Source organism: Acanthochromis polyacanthus, chromosome 23 (genome assembly GCF_021347895.1).
Source record: "Acanthochromis polyacanthus isolate Apoly-LR-REF ecotype Palm Island chromosome 23, KAUST_Apoly_ChrSc, whole genome shotgun sequence".
Taxonomy (NCBI): domain Eukaryota; kingdom Metazoa; phylum Chordata; class Actinopteri; family Pomacentridae; genus Acanthochromis; species Acanthochromis polyacanthus.
The window spans coordinates 5,335,094-5,351,765 of record NC_067135.1 but is presented as its reverse complement, the minus strand read 5'-3'; the positions used below and the strand labels follow the sequence as shown (position 1 = coordinate 5,351,765).

The 16,672-nt window shown below is 42.6% G+C and overlaps 1 protein-coding gene and 1 non-coding gene across 2 annotated transcripts in view; both read left to right on the top strand.

The window, feature by feature from the left end:
* The first annotated feature begins 261 nt into the window (after nucleotides 1–261).
* On the top strand, nucleotides 262–335 carry trnar-ucu (transfer RNA arginine (anticodon UCU)). Its single transcript has one exon. It is a non-coding gene; the product is annotated as a tRNA-Arg (tRNA).
* Nucleotides 336–4,171: 3,836 nt separating this feature from the next.
* kirrel1a (kirre like nephrin family adhesion molecule 1a) overlaps nucleotides 4,172–16,672 on the top strand; it is a 36,884-nt gene continuing 24,383 nt past the window's right edge. The window contains 1 exon segment of the mRNA XM_022193008.2: nucleotides 4,172–4,488. Coding sequence (XP_022048700.2) covers nucleotides 4,443–4,488 — 46 coding nt within the window. The 5' untranslated portion in view covers nucleotides 4,172–4,442.

The window sequence follows — 16,672 nt, the reverse complement described above, 5'->3', positions numbered from 1 at the left end:
AATACTAAACATCCACACTGTAGTCACAGTGGTAGAGGCTTTTATTTTTTTACGCTCCAGCTTTAAACTTCCTGTTGCGCTCCAGCCAACTTGACGCACCTTCCTTCTGTGCGCGCAGCAACAGCGGCCTCTGGTGGTGGGTGGTGGGAACAGCCAACATGTCGGCCCAGAGTGGTCCTGATGCTGCGGGGATGCAGACGGCGGCGGTAGGGGAGGATGGGAGGAATGTAAACCGTGCTAGGCCCGGTTTATCCTGGCGCAGTCTCTGTGGCGCAATGGAATAGCGCGCTGGACTTCTAATCCAGAGGCTCCGGGTTCGAGTCCCGGCAGAGATGAGTCACTCTGCAGCCACACGGCAGACCTGCGGTTTTTTTAATCAGCTCGGATGTTTTGATGGCATTCTGTTGTTTCTGTTAGAGAGGAGCATCAGTGAACGTTTAGGAAGCTGCAGTAGTTTTCTTCTTCTCATGTTTGCTTTGACTGGTTTGGTGATGAATTTACACGAAGCTTTGAAGTGTGTGCATTCTGTGTATCTTTCTTATATTTCCCTCAGTTGCACTTTTGCAGCCCTTACAGACATTTAAAATGGCACTTTTCCTGAAATAATGATGAAGAAAAGAAAGATAAAGTCTTTAAAACTGAATTCTATGTGGATGTTGAACTGTAAAAACCTCCTTAAGCACATTTATTGTGCAAAAAAAATTCAACCTGACAGTCTGGTAAATGCATTTTTAATAATCTGTGATGATAACAGTAACAACCACCATGTAACATTTAGGCTTGCAGTCTATTCTCCCTCTAGGTTATTGAAGAAATTATTATTCATGCAGTTATTCCATTATTTTATTATAAAAATATACATTTGTCAACAGTTGTAATTTTTTACTTTTTAAAATCATTTTAAAGAATTTTGTTAAATTATAAATATAACAAATAAAATTACAGGCAAAACATATTAATTTTCATAATAATCCTCAAAAAAAACAGGCCAAAACTGTAAGTCCACATAAATAATACCTCTGTCATTGAAAATAATATTTTTTTCTTTTGCATTTTTGACTGTTAAAAAAACACACTTCTTTAAAGAGGATTTAATAGCCAAAAAACACACATTATTTTACACATATTCAAAAGAAACATTATGATATTAACAGTTACAAATACACTAAATATATATTTAGTAACTCTTATTTTACATGTTTTCTGATGTTTGTTAAATTACAGATAATAAATAGCAAAAATAAAATGTATTACAACCAGAAACAAATAAGCAAACACACATAAACAGACCAGTAACGTGATTTTTTTAACCTAATATGATAAAATGTATAAAATGACACTATTTTACAGGATTTAAATCAGCAAAAAAATCACAATTTGACTGATATTTGCAACCATTAGAAAGGTAATTCACATGTAGACTGTAAAGACACATGAACAAACAAAAACAGCCTACAACTGTACACAGAAAAAATCTACACTTTAACATATATATATATATATATATACACACACACACACACACACACACACACACACACACACACACACACACACACACACACACACACACAGTGCATCACTGTAAAATGTCACTACTTCACCATATGTAATTTTATTTATAATTTTGTTTATTTATTTGAACCATGCAATTAACATTAAAAACACTAAATTTAAACCCCAAGATCCTTGAATTCTGTCACTGAACTGATTTCTTGGTTTTCTATATTAACTTGTTTAGATCCTACCTGATAACCATGTAGACTCTGCTATTTTCCAGATTTAATATGAGGTGATTTTGAACGAGCTGCTCGTGGACATGAACCACACATGAAATATGATGGAAACCCATTTATTGTGTCAAAACAAAGGAAATAAATTTGGATGAAAACAAAGTGTGGTTGACAGAATGAAACACCTTTTTGAGGTCAACACAACTGCTCCCACATCCAGTTTACTGTTTCTGTTGAGCGGCCGGATCAATTCTGTTGATAATTCTGCTAAAAATATCAGTAATTTACAGGTATTTGCCATCTGGACTGAAAATGCACCAGAATAAAAATTAATAACACCAAAAATCTAAACATGACTTCATATTTTGATTGTATTTTGATTTTTTTGATGATGATAAAGATGTTTACTTATTTATTCACACAGCATTCAAAAGCAACAGCCTTCCACTATTTTTCTCTTTTACCATACACATTATTCACAGCCAAATGTTTGTTTTTATTATTATTATTTATTGTTGTTGTTGTTTTTCTCAACTACTGCAGGTGTTTGTGAATCAGAAGGTGTCACATTCACGTCTCTCCCCGGGATTACATCTCAATCCTGACAAAAACACAGCCGGCGTGTTGCGTGTGCGTGTGCGCGCAGCGGATATTTTGGGCCGCCTGTTCCAGTTGCGCTCGGAGCTGCGGGGTCGCTCCGGGTCGAGGACGCAAGGAGGCGCTGCAGCATCACTGGAAGGCCTCACCGTGGAGACCCACCGGGCACCGACAGCTCGGGTATCTCAGGGATCCGTCACCAAAAAAACAAAAGAGAAAAAAGGAAAGAAAAGAAGCTGCAGCTCACATTCTGTTAGGGGAATGAGGACGTGGTGTTAGGGGCTGTTTCATCACAGTGACATCACCGCTCTGATGTCACTGTTCACCTCCAGTGCTGCAACTCTCCCACTGCTCTGAAGTCAGTGTGACTATATTTAACTGATTCACATGATGCTCTTACAGATATTTATACCTGTACAGTGACATGATGTGAATTCATGACATCAGAAGGTCACAAGGGGGACGTTAAAGTTTCCAGAAAAAAAACAAACAAACACCAGCAGCTCCTACTACAGCAAATGTGTCAAAATGATTCTGCCTCTCTAAGCTGGTTTATTTTTTTTATTATTTCATAATGTATTTTTCTCTCTCTCCCTCTGTGTTTTTGTGCCGTTGTTAGCCTGATCCAGAGGGAGAGAGAGAGAGAGAGAGGGAAAAGGGGGCAGTGCTGCGGTGACGTCAGAGAGAGAGAGGAATGCGCCGCGAATGAGAAAATGACGTCAAGCTGGAGAAATTGCAGACCGGAAGTAGAGCGTGGTCACACAGGGTGAGATTTTCTTTTCTTTTTTTGGTGACATTTCAGAGCATTTTTTAGTAATCCGTGCGATGTCAAAAAGAGCTTACCGTGTGGAGTTTGTTTTTAATGTTAAAAAAAGAAAAAAGAAAGTTTTCTCATAGTAAATGTGTGGAATCTTTGGATTTGTTGGGTTTCTATGTAACGTGAAAACTTTAGCTCTATCATTAATAATGTTCTCAGGTCTAGCTTTTATATTTATATTTGTGTTTTGGCCTTAATATGAATGATAAAATCGTGTTAAGTAGTTTTTTTTTATACCTTTTTAAGTAGAAATTTAATCCCTAATATGTAAATTACATGAGGAAAATCACACCATAATTAATGTTACAGGATCTAAACCCCAATATTTGTACTTGTTTGGTTACTTTCTTATCTTTTTCACTAGCTGTTGTCTCTAATGTGCACTTTAGGAAATACTAGCTTGACTTCACTCTTTTTGTCTTGCTTTATATTTTATGTTTGGTGTCTTATTAAAGTTAATGTTTGAATTTGGTTCAATATTTGTCTGATTTGTTTTGTTGCAAAGCACTTTGTAGCTTTGTTTGATAAAGATGCTGTACAAATAAGGTTATTATTAAGATGCATTGTTATTTTCTAGCTACCACAGTCACTGAGTGCGAACAGTAAGTTATTCTTGAAAATTTATTGGACTATACTGAGACTACTACTACTAGTACTAGTACTACTACTACTACTAATAATAATAATAATAATAATTCAAATTTTTAAAATGTGCTGCTTGTCCCCTGTTGGCAAATAGTAACAATAGTAATTAGTACTATTGTTATTAATAAATAAAAATAAAAAACTATAATAATAGTTGTCATTAGTGTTATATAAAAGAAAAAATAATGTTTTCATGATTATTATCCTAATTATTAATATTATTATTGTTGTTACAAAGGTAAGCTATCAGTCTTTAAATATTTCTGAATAAAATGAGTTTAGAGATCAATTTGAAACCATTTCCATCTATTTGTGTTTTATTGAAAAACTTCCTTCTGTTTCTATTTTATTTTGAAGGCCACAACCGGAATACCCACATCTTCTCACCGCTTGCTTTCCCTCCACTGAGTTCAAAACGGACTGTCGCTGGAGAGCGAAAGAAGAGGAGAGAAGGGATAAAAAAGAAAAGCAGTGAAATGGTGTAAAAGCAGAGCGAGTCCAGCCCGACTGAGGGAAGCACAGGAAGAGGGACGACGTAGGAGGATTTATTCTTCTTTGTCTCCGTGTTGGTAAAGTCCGTCAACTCCCGCTTTTTGATGCTGTCCTCACGGAGGTCTGAGCCAATAACGGACTTATTGGTCGGCTGAACCATGCAGAGGCTGCTGCTCCTGAGTTTGCTGCTGAGTTTCCAAACTGGTAGGACGGAAATATTTTTTTAACCCTCTTTACCCTCTGTTCTTATCATCGCCTCTGAGCGAATTAGATCAGGAATGAACGGTTTTATTCAGAAATGTGTGTGACTGTAAGTGTGTGCTGGAGTGTATGGGGGGGGGAGGTAAAAAAAAAAAACTCACAGCAGACGAAACCGCAGCGATGGATCACCTTAGGCGTGTGCGCGCGCGTGTGCACGTGTCAACGCGCACCGCAGCAGCGGATCAGTTTTGGATTCTTTTTTTTATTCTAATGATAATAAAGATGACCGTCGCGCGCCTCTGTGTAGAAGCTGGTGCGCGCGCGTCCAACTTGACTGGTGGCCTAAATGACCTTTTTTTTTTTTTTTTTTTTTTTTTGCGTATGACACCCCCCCCCCCCCCACCACCACCACCACCACCACCATCACCATCACCTCCCTCCCACCCAGTCTGCCTGCCTCACCCCGCCTCCCCCTGTATTCAGACTGTGATGGTGCTGAGGACGTGACGGGAATGACAGTGATTGACCGGCGCTGCTCTACATGCCAGCAGCGGCTTCCTATCGCATCTCAATGCTCCTGTCAGTGCACGGGGCCACCGCCACCATCATCCTCTAGCCTCCTCCTAACCCCTTTCCTCACTCCTGTCTCCCACTTCCATAAAACCCCCTCTGAAAAAAAATCCTCTCCTCAGAGTGCAGCAGCATCCAAGCATCTGTCCTCCCCCTTTCCACCCTCCTCTCCTCTCCCTCTCTCCTCCCTCCATACCTGTGGGGTAGTAGCCAGGTATGATAATCACAGCCGAGTTGCTAGGAGACAGGAAGGATGGACGATGAAGATGGGAGGTTTGTGATTCCTCTCTAAAAGAAGCTACCTGTTTGATTTGATTTGATTGAGGCGTATCTGTTCTGTTTCTGTGTGTCGCCTCTTTTTTTTTTCTTTCTTCACCTCCTCCTCCTCCCTCTATTGTCTACCTTGGCTGACCGGGAGTGTGCACGGCTGGCCACTTCATCATAGGTAGGGGGCGTGTTCCAGGAGAAGGTATAGAAAAAGGGATGATGTCACCGTGTCTGCCAGGCTTTTGTATCGCTCTCCTCCACCCAGCGAGTGTAGCTGCGAGGGGTTCACACCAGCACAGGTTCCATTTTTTTGTCGCGGATTCATATATGACAAAATATGGCAATCGTCAAAACACCACCACCGCCACCTTCTTCTTCTTCTCATTCATACACAGCCTGTTTAGTCCCATTGTCTGTTACAAATCCATTATTACTCCACGTCGCACGCACACAAAGATATTTGCTCTCGGAGGCTTTCCCCGAGACAAGATTACCAGGCTGTGTTTTTTTATTTTTGTTCTGTGAGATTTAAAATGGAGGGGAGATTACACTTAAGTGTTTTTTCTTTCCCCCCAATCAGAGCACCCTTATCTCTTCATTAGGCCAGTAAAACAGTATTTCATGGCCTGCAATTTGCACACATGTAATTGCCTACCAGTGCTAATGATTGGATGGTTATTAGTGGAGCTGCTAATTGAAGCTTCAGTGTATCAGAATGTTTTATTTAATGTCAATAATATGCCGACTGTCTCCATCGGCAGCACAACGGGAGTGATTGATTGAGCGTCTCAGGCCTTGTGTATACATACCAAGCTGGTAATAAGTCCCAAGCAGGCCCCAGCATTAACGCAGCTGTTAAATGTTACTGCACAATCAATCACCACAAACTCTGCCTCCTTTAACTTACTAATGAGTGTCGGTTGGACTTGCAGCACTGCACCGACGCGGCCAGAACCTCGGCCTGAAGTGCTGACTCGGACAAAGGGCTCCGGTGCAGGTGTGCCATTTGTCAGCTTCTGTCCTTTTGTGCGGATCCAGGCTACGAGCTGCCGTTACTGTACGCTCTGAATCACCCGGTGAATCACAGACCTCAGACGGATTCCTGCCTTGTGCTCAGCAAAGAAAAATATTCCAACTTTGGAAGAGTCAGACACTTTCGGGGGGCTTTTTTTCCCCTTTCTTTTCCTTCTTTCTTTCTCTACACCCAGAGAAAGAAAAGAGAAAGGTTCCTCGGGGGTTGTTTGATCAGGGAAGTGGTGGTTCAACGTCTCTATGTGTAATGTTAATGACTCAAAGTGGGCTGTAATAGTTCAAATAAAAATGAAGAATTAGGAAAGGCTCATAAAGAATCCGGAGCGGCACTAAAAACACTCTGTTAAAACGGTTGATTTACGACGTTTCATGCGTTCTTGCCAGAAATCTGTAGCATTTTTCTTCATATAAACTCCAATATTTTTGCATTTTGCTTCAGGTTCACACAGTAAGTGGAGATGTGGTTGGTGCAGCATGAATCCTTTTACAAATTGCATGTTAGAATCCTTTCGCAACGAATAGAAGAAGATGTGAGTGGTTAGCTTGAGCTAGTCTCACATAGCCAACCCTCCGACTCATTAAACTCATGTAGATCAGAATGAATCCAAGCACTAACTTGAGGTAGAGCATAATTGGACACAGTGGACTGTAATAACCACTAAAAATGCACTTGGGAGAACTTATTTCTTCTTAGATCAAGGCTATGAGAGATGAAACATGAGCGGTACTAGCAACTGTGGCTGATGAAGACGACGAAACACCTCCAGAAACTTGTTGAGCTCTTCCAAACGGATTACTACTTCTAGAACTATCGGTATTGTTGGGGTATCGTAATCTGTGGTGCATATGGTTACCAGTCACTAAAAGTGCACTTGGGAGAACTAATTTCTTCGTAGATCAAGGCTATAAGGTATGAAACATGAGTGGTACTAGCAACTGTGACTGATAGAGGCGAAGAAACACCTCCAGAAACTTTTCGAGATCCTCCAAAGGGATTGCTACTTCGAGAACTATTGGTATTGTTGGGGTATTGTGATCTGTGGTGCGTTTGGTTACTTGTCGCTTCAATTCACAAATGCAACCGCTCTGATTTTATTCTCAAAATCATCAAAATCTTCATTGCTTTGGCGCTTCTTTTAGGATCTGCCCTTCTCCGTCCGCCATTCCACCCTCTGTTTACAACACAACTAAAACATCTCCAAGTCCAGTGAGCGTAGATCTAATTGTGTCACAATCAATCTTGTTTGTGCCTCTCTGAAAGTTTGAACGCCGCTGTTAGTTATTTATTTAATGATGTACGATTCCTCATACGCCGCATTAAGATCGACGCGAGATCATATACGCGGCGGCCTGAAGCGGCCCGCCGTGGTTTTGAGGCTAACGAACCATTCTGCGGTGCCTTACTGAACCCTTACCGGCTCAGAGTGTAGATGTGGACTGACATATGTAGCGAGGCGGAAGTCTGTTTTTAATTTCGATCCCGGCGAGCGAGATATAAGCTCCGCGGCATCCTACCGTTAATGAGCGAATTCAGGTCATGCTTTTACGGGATTTTAAATGAAGCCTATTTACTGAAAAGCATCTCTAATTGACATTAGCCACTGAAAGCAATCACTGAGCCAGTTGTTAAAGCTCAACCTGGGCATCAGTCTGTAACATTACAACATACATCCACGGCTCCGTTCAATCAAGAGATTCTTGGCATTTCTGTCCCGCCGGGGGTTTGTCAATGTGTGACATGTTGATTGGGTTTTCTTTGGTTGATGTGTTTGTTTAAGGGCCAATCCTCTGGTCACAAGTGTCCCGTCACGCTTTTTGAAGTGGTGGGGAAGACTTTCAGATGATCCGGTAAAGAAGAAAAGAAAAAGTTTTGATTTGGATAATTCATCGTGAAACTTGCGGTCAGATATAAATTCAGTCCACATTTCCCCGGTGCATCCTCAGCAGCTATACGTGGATGTTTCTCGAGTGAAGCCCCAGGATTTAAAGGCCTGCCCTGTAATCTGATTGTGTTTGACAGGCCGGGGGCATGGAAGTTATAAAAAGAAATCGGGAAAAAAAAACAACACACATACACACAGAAATAAAAAAAACTTCCCCTTAAAAATGTTTCTTTATGCAGAGTCCCCCGAGCAAGAGAGGAACACTTTATCACATCTGACTGAATCTATTGGCCTTGTTTTCCCAAAACTGCACGGCCACATTTCTGCAGCGAGAAGAACAATTTGGGGTGATGGAGGGAGGGGAGGGGAGAAAAAAAAGTTATGCAGTGGAGGAGGAGGAGGAGGAGGAGGAGGACAAAGAGTCTTGTGGGCAGGTGGGCGATCGAGGGTGATTAGAGTGTGTTTTCTGGTGTTTGTTTTAGAGCGAGGGGGGGTGTTGTAGTTGTGCCGGATGAAAATGAAAAGCAAGAGGAGAGAGGGACGAAGGAGGGAGGAGGAGGAGTGGTCGGGAGGCCAGCGGCGGAGAGAAAGGGACTATTACTCAGGCCTGACTGCTCCCTCAGTGGGGACAGTGAAGCCGCTCATTCAGACAGAATATGTTCGGTTCAAAGGCTACATTCGCGTTGGAATCACAAAAAAAAAAAGAAAAAAAGAAGTGACTGAACCCACATATGAGGTGCTTGCTGAGCTCCCCCTCCCTCAATTCGCCGAGGTTAATTGCCATTAATCGCCCTTGTTGCTCCTTTCCCCTCCCAACGTTGTGTGATCCTTTTGCTTACCAAAGTTCATTCCTTCTCTCTCTTTTTTTTCTGTCCCCCCCTCTCCACCCCTCGTCTCCTGGACTTCTTTCAGTTTGACTCCCCCCTCCTCCTCTCCTCCTCAACCACCACCATTACTCCTTCTTCTTCTTTCCATCTACCCCTCTCTCTTTCTCTCTCTCTTGCCTCTCTAATAAGTTCCAGATGTGGTTCTTGCATTCCTCTGGTCGGTGGAGAGAGAAAGAAGAGGAGGGGAGGAGGAGGAGGGTGCGTGAGTCGGGGGAGGCAGTGGGGGAGGGGACAGGAGGAGGAGGAGAGGCACATGAATTAAAACGGGGAGCACATGATGAGGAAGAGGAGCGGTGGAAAAAACACGCATGTTGGGGGAGATTGTGCATGTGTTGGTGGTGGTGGAGGGGGGCATAGCTGTGTCCTGTAACCTCAAAAAAGTTTTGGGACATTCTCCTCCTCCTCCTCTTCCTCCTCACCCCTCTCCCCTCCCTCCCCTGTGCAGGAATGTGGCCGACGCTGATGATGTCACTCGGCTTCTCTGCTCCTCGGCAGGCCGAGAGACACAGAGGGACAAAAAAAAGGAAAAGAAAAGAGGGATTCGACTTGCTCCATCCATCTTCCCCCCCGTATGATAACAACATTAGGGTCAGCCGTCTAACTACATCGGTTACCACGGCACCGCAAACCCCTCCTCTCGTAATATAACAGCCTGCAGGCGAAAAAATTTGTTGCAAATAATGAGTGTTAGTCGTAATGATCATGAAGGCGAGTCATTAAAACGATGTTGTGCAGATGCATTCCTTTTGTCAGAGACTACAACTCCCAACTTAACTCCGTCCCCTCAGGGCTAAGCTTGCTTTAACCCGGCGCACGAGCGTTCTCAGAGGCAGATTAGACTTAACCTCATTTGCATTTTAGCAAGTCATCTCCAGTTGATGGAAGATGCACTGCGAGGCCCAGAAGTCTGTGACCTCCGTTTTTGGAATCCGACTGATCACTTTGCTCCCGTTCAGCCTCTGATGTTGATGCCTGAAAGCTTCCAGTTAACCCGAAAAGGTGTTGGATGAGGGAGCTCAAGCTCTTCCACAAAATAGGAAACATTTCTTCATACGGCGACATGATGAAACAGGGAAGTGTTGCCACGAAGCTGGGAGCACGCTATTATCCAGAATGTCATTATGTTCTGTGTCATTAGCCCCGTCTCCATACAGCTGTCAAGCAAATTTGAAACGATCTTTTAAAATGCTGCAGAAATTTTGAAGAAAAAAAAGAGAAAATGTGAATTGTGCTCAGTTCCATTAACGTCTATAAACTGGGCTGCAGTGTGTATCGGGAATCTTTTCAACAATTTGTGGTTATTTTACACATTTTCCCTGTTTTTTTAAAACATAATAAGTAAAATCACAGAAAATAAGTAGTAATTTATATATTAACAGTAAAAAAACTGGCCAAAACTCTCTACAGTATAAAAAATAGTTGTTTTTACAATAAAATTCCAGCATCTGTGGTCGCCAGAATGCAACCGCAAAACTACGATAAAACATTTTCTACATTTATGGTAAATGAATGTATTGATATTGTTGATTTAAGGGTTTAAAATGTGCTTCATTCCATGTTTTACTGTGCAAAAAGCTTTTACCTTTAAAATAAGAAATAAAATAAAGTTTGTGTGACTTATTGTAATTATTACAGCATTTTCCCATTATCAGCACAACAGTTAGTGTATTCATCATTAAATATATGTATTATTAGCAAAAGTCACGGTTATAGTTGTACGCTTTTAACGCAAAAGTACATCAGTTTGACCGGTGACAAACTGTATTTGTACATGTAGTAACTGCAGATTCTTGTTATGCGTGTTACTTGTTGTAAATATTGCATCATGTTTCTGTTAACAGTACAACAATATGTACATTTAACTGGGAAAAACTGCATTCTTTTCAAGAATTAAATGCAAAAATGACAGTATTGTTATACATACTACAGCATTTTTTCCATTAAAAACTGTGCAGGAGTCGGGAAATGGATTTTTTCAAGAGAAAATTTAAAAAAGAAACACTCTTCTCTTGATTAACTTATTTACAGTGGTTCAGTGTTATTTAAACTGCATCAAACTGTTTTAGAGTTTGCACATTTTTTTACCGTCACGGTTTGACAGTTTTTCACCTTAAAATGTGCAAACATTTTTTTACAATGTACTGTAGAAGCAAATTTATTCTTTTACATTTAAACAGAAAATGTCACTATTTTTAACTGTATTTAAACATCTATATTTTACAAATATTTAGTGTTAAAGATATAGAAAAAGTATGTATGTTAAAGATGGAAAATGGTAAATAATTATTTGACTGTTACTCTACATATTTTTCCTGTTTTAGTAAATTACAAAGTGAAAAAAAGACATTAAAAAGCAAACAAACAACAAAAATCCCAAATTTTTGCGAATACTGAAGTGAAGTGATACTGTTTTACTGTAAATCTGCTAAAAAAAAAAAATCAGTACTATGCATTTTTGTTTCTAAATGCTACAGTATTCCATTGTTTTTAATATATTTTATGGGAACCCTCGCTGCCAGATTTTCCCTGTTTCATTATGGATTTTTTTTTCCAGTGTGTTACATTGTAACAAAAGAAACAAAATCCATCACTTCCCAACTACCAAAAATCCTCCAAGATGAGGAAACAAACCAAATTTAGGCCATCTTTTAGACAAAAATGGAGAGGCGTGTTAATGAATTTTTTCAGGAAAACTTGAATTTTTCTTTTCCTCTCAGCTGGTTTCAGCCATTTTTCATGCAACTTGGAGGGAAACACGAAGAAAGAAGCAGAAACAGCTGATCGGTCATGTGAGGTACTTTCATCACCGATTATTTGTTCTCAAAAAACTACAAAAACCACCTTAAGCAAGTGTAAAAACTTTCTGAACAAACTTTCCTGTTGTCTCCAGGCCTCAACCTAGATTCCTCCTCACCCCTCTTATCTTGTTTTCTGGTCTTTTAGGCTGTTTGCTATCAACAAAGCAGCCTCCTCCTCCTCACAGCGACTCGATGCACCGGTGGTGATATTGGCAAGGCGCTGTGTATGAATATTACTGCACTCTCAGAGGTCAAGTCCCCGAGCTTTTATGGGATGGTTTTTGTGACAGATGACATTGCAAGAAGCTACAGTACATACCAATAAAACGAGATTGCACTGGATTGAATTAAAGCAGACCTTGGAGGAGGTGATTTATTGATGGGACGCCGCTTGTAAAATAGTCCTGCTGGATTCCATCTCTGCGCCACGCCGGAACGTGAGCTGGATCGAGGGACTATCTGAAAGCTGTCACAGCTGATGGCACGGATGCTTGCTTACTAGATCACGTGGGCTTTTGGAGGCAGAGTGGCTTTAGGAATGGGGCTGTGAGGCCATAATCAATGGGGAACCACTGCTGGGAATTATGGATTCATTATGATATCGATTGTGCCAGTTGAATTCAGTGGCGACCTGTGCACCGCGAGCTGCACTGTGCACTGCTGCAGAGTAGCAGCTTGATATGTATGTATCCTCTTGTTGAAGCTTATCCAGAGGACAGCTATTGTTAGTGCTGGTCACCCTTGGTTACAGCGGAGTATTCTTTGTCAGCCGCTCGGCATGTTGGCCGCACAAAGGCTCGTGGATTACCAGCGACCGGCCGGCTTTTTCCAGCGATTGAGCATTTTCATGTGCCCGTAATGTGTCAGATGCCTTGTCCATGAATTATCATATTACCCACCACTGATCACGGGGGTTGCCATGGCCACTGTGTCTATCATTGTGTCAGTGGTCCTCACAGGCTGTAGCCATGGCAACGACGTCTGTAACAGAGGTTTGGTACAAATAAAGCTCTTCAGATGTGAAGCGAGCCCCAGAGAATGGAAGGGTGGCACACACACCAACACACACTCGAAAGGAAATTAGCGTGCACACCTTCACAGGAGCGCACGTGCTCTCCTGGTATCGAAATGGGCACACAAAGCGCTGGATTAATTTTCCCAAATAAACCTGTTTCCACAGCAACCGTTTTGATAGTAATAGAGAGACGGAATAAAGATTGAGCACTGATTGAGGGAACAGAGAGGCAGGAGGTGGAGAGGTAGCCTGACGAGGGAATAAGGTGGAAGGTTTGAGGGGCGAAGGAGTGATCATTGCTAAGTAGGAGACAAAAGGAAGTGAATGGGGAATGAGACGGGGGCAAGGCCACAAAAGAGAAGAAGAAAGAGAGAGGTCGCTAGCTGCAAGTAAGGGGGAGGACGGCAAGGTAAGATGACAGAGGAAGGGAGTGAGCAGGCAGACAATGCGGCAAACAAAGGAAGGAGTCTCGGAGCCTTTCTCTTTCTGGCTCGCTCTCCCCTCTGCCCTAATCTTCCCTCTGCTCCGTCCCCACCTCCAGGAGACACCTTTGTGTTTGACTGACACGGTGTCTGCAGGCTCAGTGGGTCGCCTCCTTTCACCGTCCGCCTCTCTCCGGCTATGTCTCTTGCTTTTGCTCCTATAGCACCGTCACCATGGTGATGGGTTATTATGGCCATCCTGCCAGGCGGCCATGTTGTTGAGAGGAGACAGGCACAGGTGGTAGAATTCCCACAGCCGGGTGAATAGAGGGAAGAGGCTGCATTCGCTCATGCACAGGCACAGTTCAGAGTTAAAAGGTTTGGTTAGTTAGTAAATAGGACGTGAATTGACGGTGGTGTTGGTAATGATGATTATGTTGGCACTATAGTGGACTATAATTGAGAAAAAGAATTTAGAGATGTTACTATGGGCTCAGTGTTGGGATTGTTATGTGATTTTATTGACCTAAAGAGGCTAAAACCGGCTTTACATACATTATCCATGGTGCAAATATGCAGAACATGTATGTTGGCTACATGCATGTGTCGTGTGAGTGCAGCTTTTCAGGAACTACATCATCTGTGTTTACAAGTTTCCTGCATTAAATATGAAAAGTTGAAAGGGTCTCATGCACACGAGGACAGATGCCAGGAGAGATGGATGTGACTGACAGCTATATGTGTGTCGAACGAGGATGGGGGGAGTCGGTGCCGCATGACTCCTATAGCTGCAACTTTGTCCCGAAACAATGATGTCATCCTCCATCACACTTCACAGCTCCGTGTCTATGGACCTCGCCGCCTCTTTGTTCTCCCACTACTGCATCTCATTTCCAGGCAGCCCCTCCATAACACCGACACATCGGCCACACGCGGCGGCGATATGGAATTAGAAAGATAACAGAATCAATTTGGAGCGGATTGACTAACAGCGACGAGAGCGGGAAGCAAGGACGAAAGAGAGAAATAATGAGAGACCGGTGCGGCCGCCTGACTATTAATTGAATAGGTTTTGGGAGGATGAGGTCATTGGAATATGTTTTTCAGAAAAATGGGTGTACCAAGCACAGGGGAGGGTTTCATCAGACACACAGATGCACATACGCGCTTCACAGACACGCTTGTACAGAAAACTTTTTTTGGGCAGTTACTTTCCACGTCAGCTGTTGCTATGGTGACGCAAGACTGTGATCCAGCCGAAGCGGTGGATTGGCTGGAGAGGAGCGAGGGAGAGGAAGGCAGGGGGACTTTATTGGAGGGGTACAGCGAGGGTACGGAGAGAGGTCCAGACACAAAGATAATTAGATCGATGCATAACAATCCACGCAAATGGCATTTTATTTAATAGCATCTGATTCAATGAGGCTGAATGCCACCAGTGAGCCTCTCCCAGAGCGCTCCGCTGCATGGCATCGCTTCCACAACCTCGTCTGCCGTCCCGCACGGCGAGGTGTGGCCAACCTGTGCTTCAAAAGGTGAAAAACAAGCTTTGACATTCAGCGAGTAACCACGGGGCGTGTGGCAAATTAAGAAACACTGGACGTATATGCAGCACACCGACTAAAAATAGCTCTTCGCATGTGTATACCCTCTCAGTAATTTTCAGTAACAAATTGACGGTTCATTACCTTGCTATTAAAACACCATCGCATGGTGCGAGAGGTGCTCTGGGGCTAAATTGCTGTGGTTGTTCACACTATGGCGGCGTGTGGCCATGCTTTTGGTGAGTCACCCGGCGAGGCACTGTGCACTTGCCTTTGGCTTTGTGTCTGTTTTGACGAGCAGAGGTTGGTGTCTCAGTGTCTGCAAAGGCTGTTGTCCCCAGTCCCAGATTAATCCTAATCCCTTTCTAAACTTTGACAAGGGCCGTACTTAATCCTAGACCGAACCGAGACCTGTTCCCAAAGAAGATGAAGATGCTCCGCTGGCTCGACGCTTTACTCCCGAGTTGTGGTGTAATCCATGTTCAGGAAACCGCCTCTGCGTGTCGATTATATGTTTGGGGTTTTGGAGCGGTTGTGTTTGTGTGTGTGTTGACAGGAAATGGTTAGCCCATGTGGGGAAGGTTAGGTCATCTGTGCTGCCTGTTTTTGTTTGTGTGTGTGTGTGTGTGTGTGTGTGTGTGTGTGTGTGTGTGTGTGTGTGTGTGTGTGTGTGTGTGTGTGTGTGTGTGTGTCTTCATGTGCATGTGGTCATGGTCACAGCCCTTTGTGACCGTCGTCTTTGTGTGGACACGGTGCTCGGAGTCTCCCGGTGGTATCTTGGGGATCAGTGACTCAAGGAAATCAGGACACACTCTAAATTTGTCACTGCAGCATAACCCACATAATGAAAGAATACAAGCTCCCTTTGCATACACTCTTCCTGCCTTGCCTTAGCTCTCGCTGCTCTGTGCGTGCAGATTTCCTTCTTTAAACACACAGACACCAGCGCATACACTCATGTTGACAAGTGTTAACTGGGTAATATGGAAATCAGAAGGCGATGAGCACATGCTTAAATGAGTCAGTGTTTTCAGTCCTCAGCCTTTGCATGGGTGTTTTCTCTACAGATTGTGTAGCCTCCACTCAGGAGTGTTCAGTTTGGATTATGTTTGTGGTTTACTGAGGCAGTTCAGGGAATACCTCCAGCTAGCATATCTGAGGTGGTGGAGGAAAGGATTTGCTTGCCCTCAGGCTACTGTCGAGGTTGCGGGGTAGTTTAAACCCAGCTAAACTCTCTTTACACCATGCATATCTGAGAAAAGGCTTTTCATGCTTTTTATGATGGTGTAAATCCACACTGTACGATCCACTAATTACCTTTAGAAAATGCGCATTTCATCAAATTAGGCTGTGTGCAGGAAATTAAAACACAAATCTTTAGCATCTACAATTACCTTTTGTTTCGTCTTTTTGCAAAATTCCATGCTAATTATGCATTTCTCAACTTAATTACCTCTGCTTTACCTCTATTTGCACATTCTCAGCTTGGAGCATATCTTGCATTTACATGCTTTACCTTCACTTAAGTATTCTTATAAAATCTCGACAAAATTAGCACGTGAAAAGCAGTAGAAGGCAACTTATTTGATTTATCTTGTGCCAGTGGAGCATTGCACTTCAAATAAAGTGACCAGAATATAATAAACAATAAGCTCTATTTTTGCAATGGAAGTGAAAGAGGCTAATGATAACAACAATCCAATGGAGATTTATCACCAGGGTGAGGGGTTTCTGTCAGATTTTTGGAGCATTTTAGTGTGTTGTTTTAC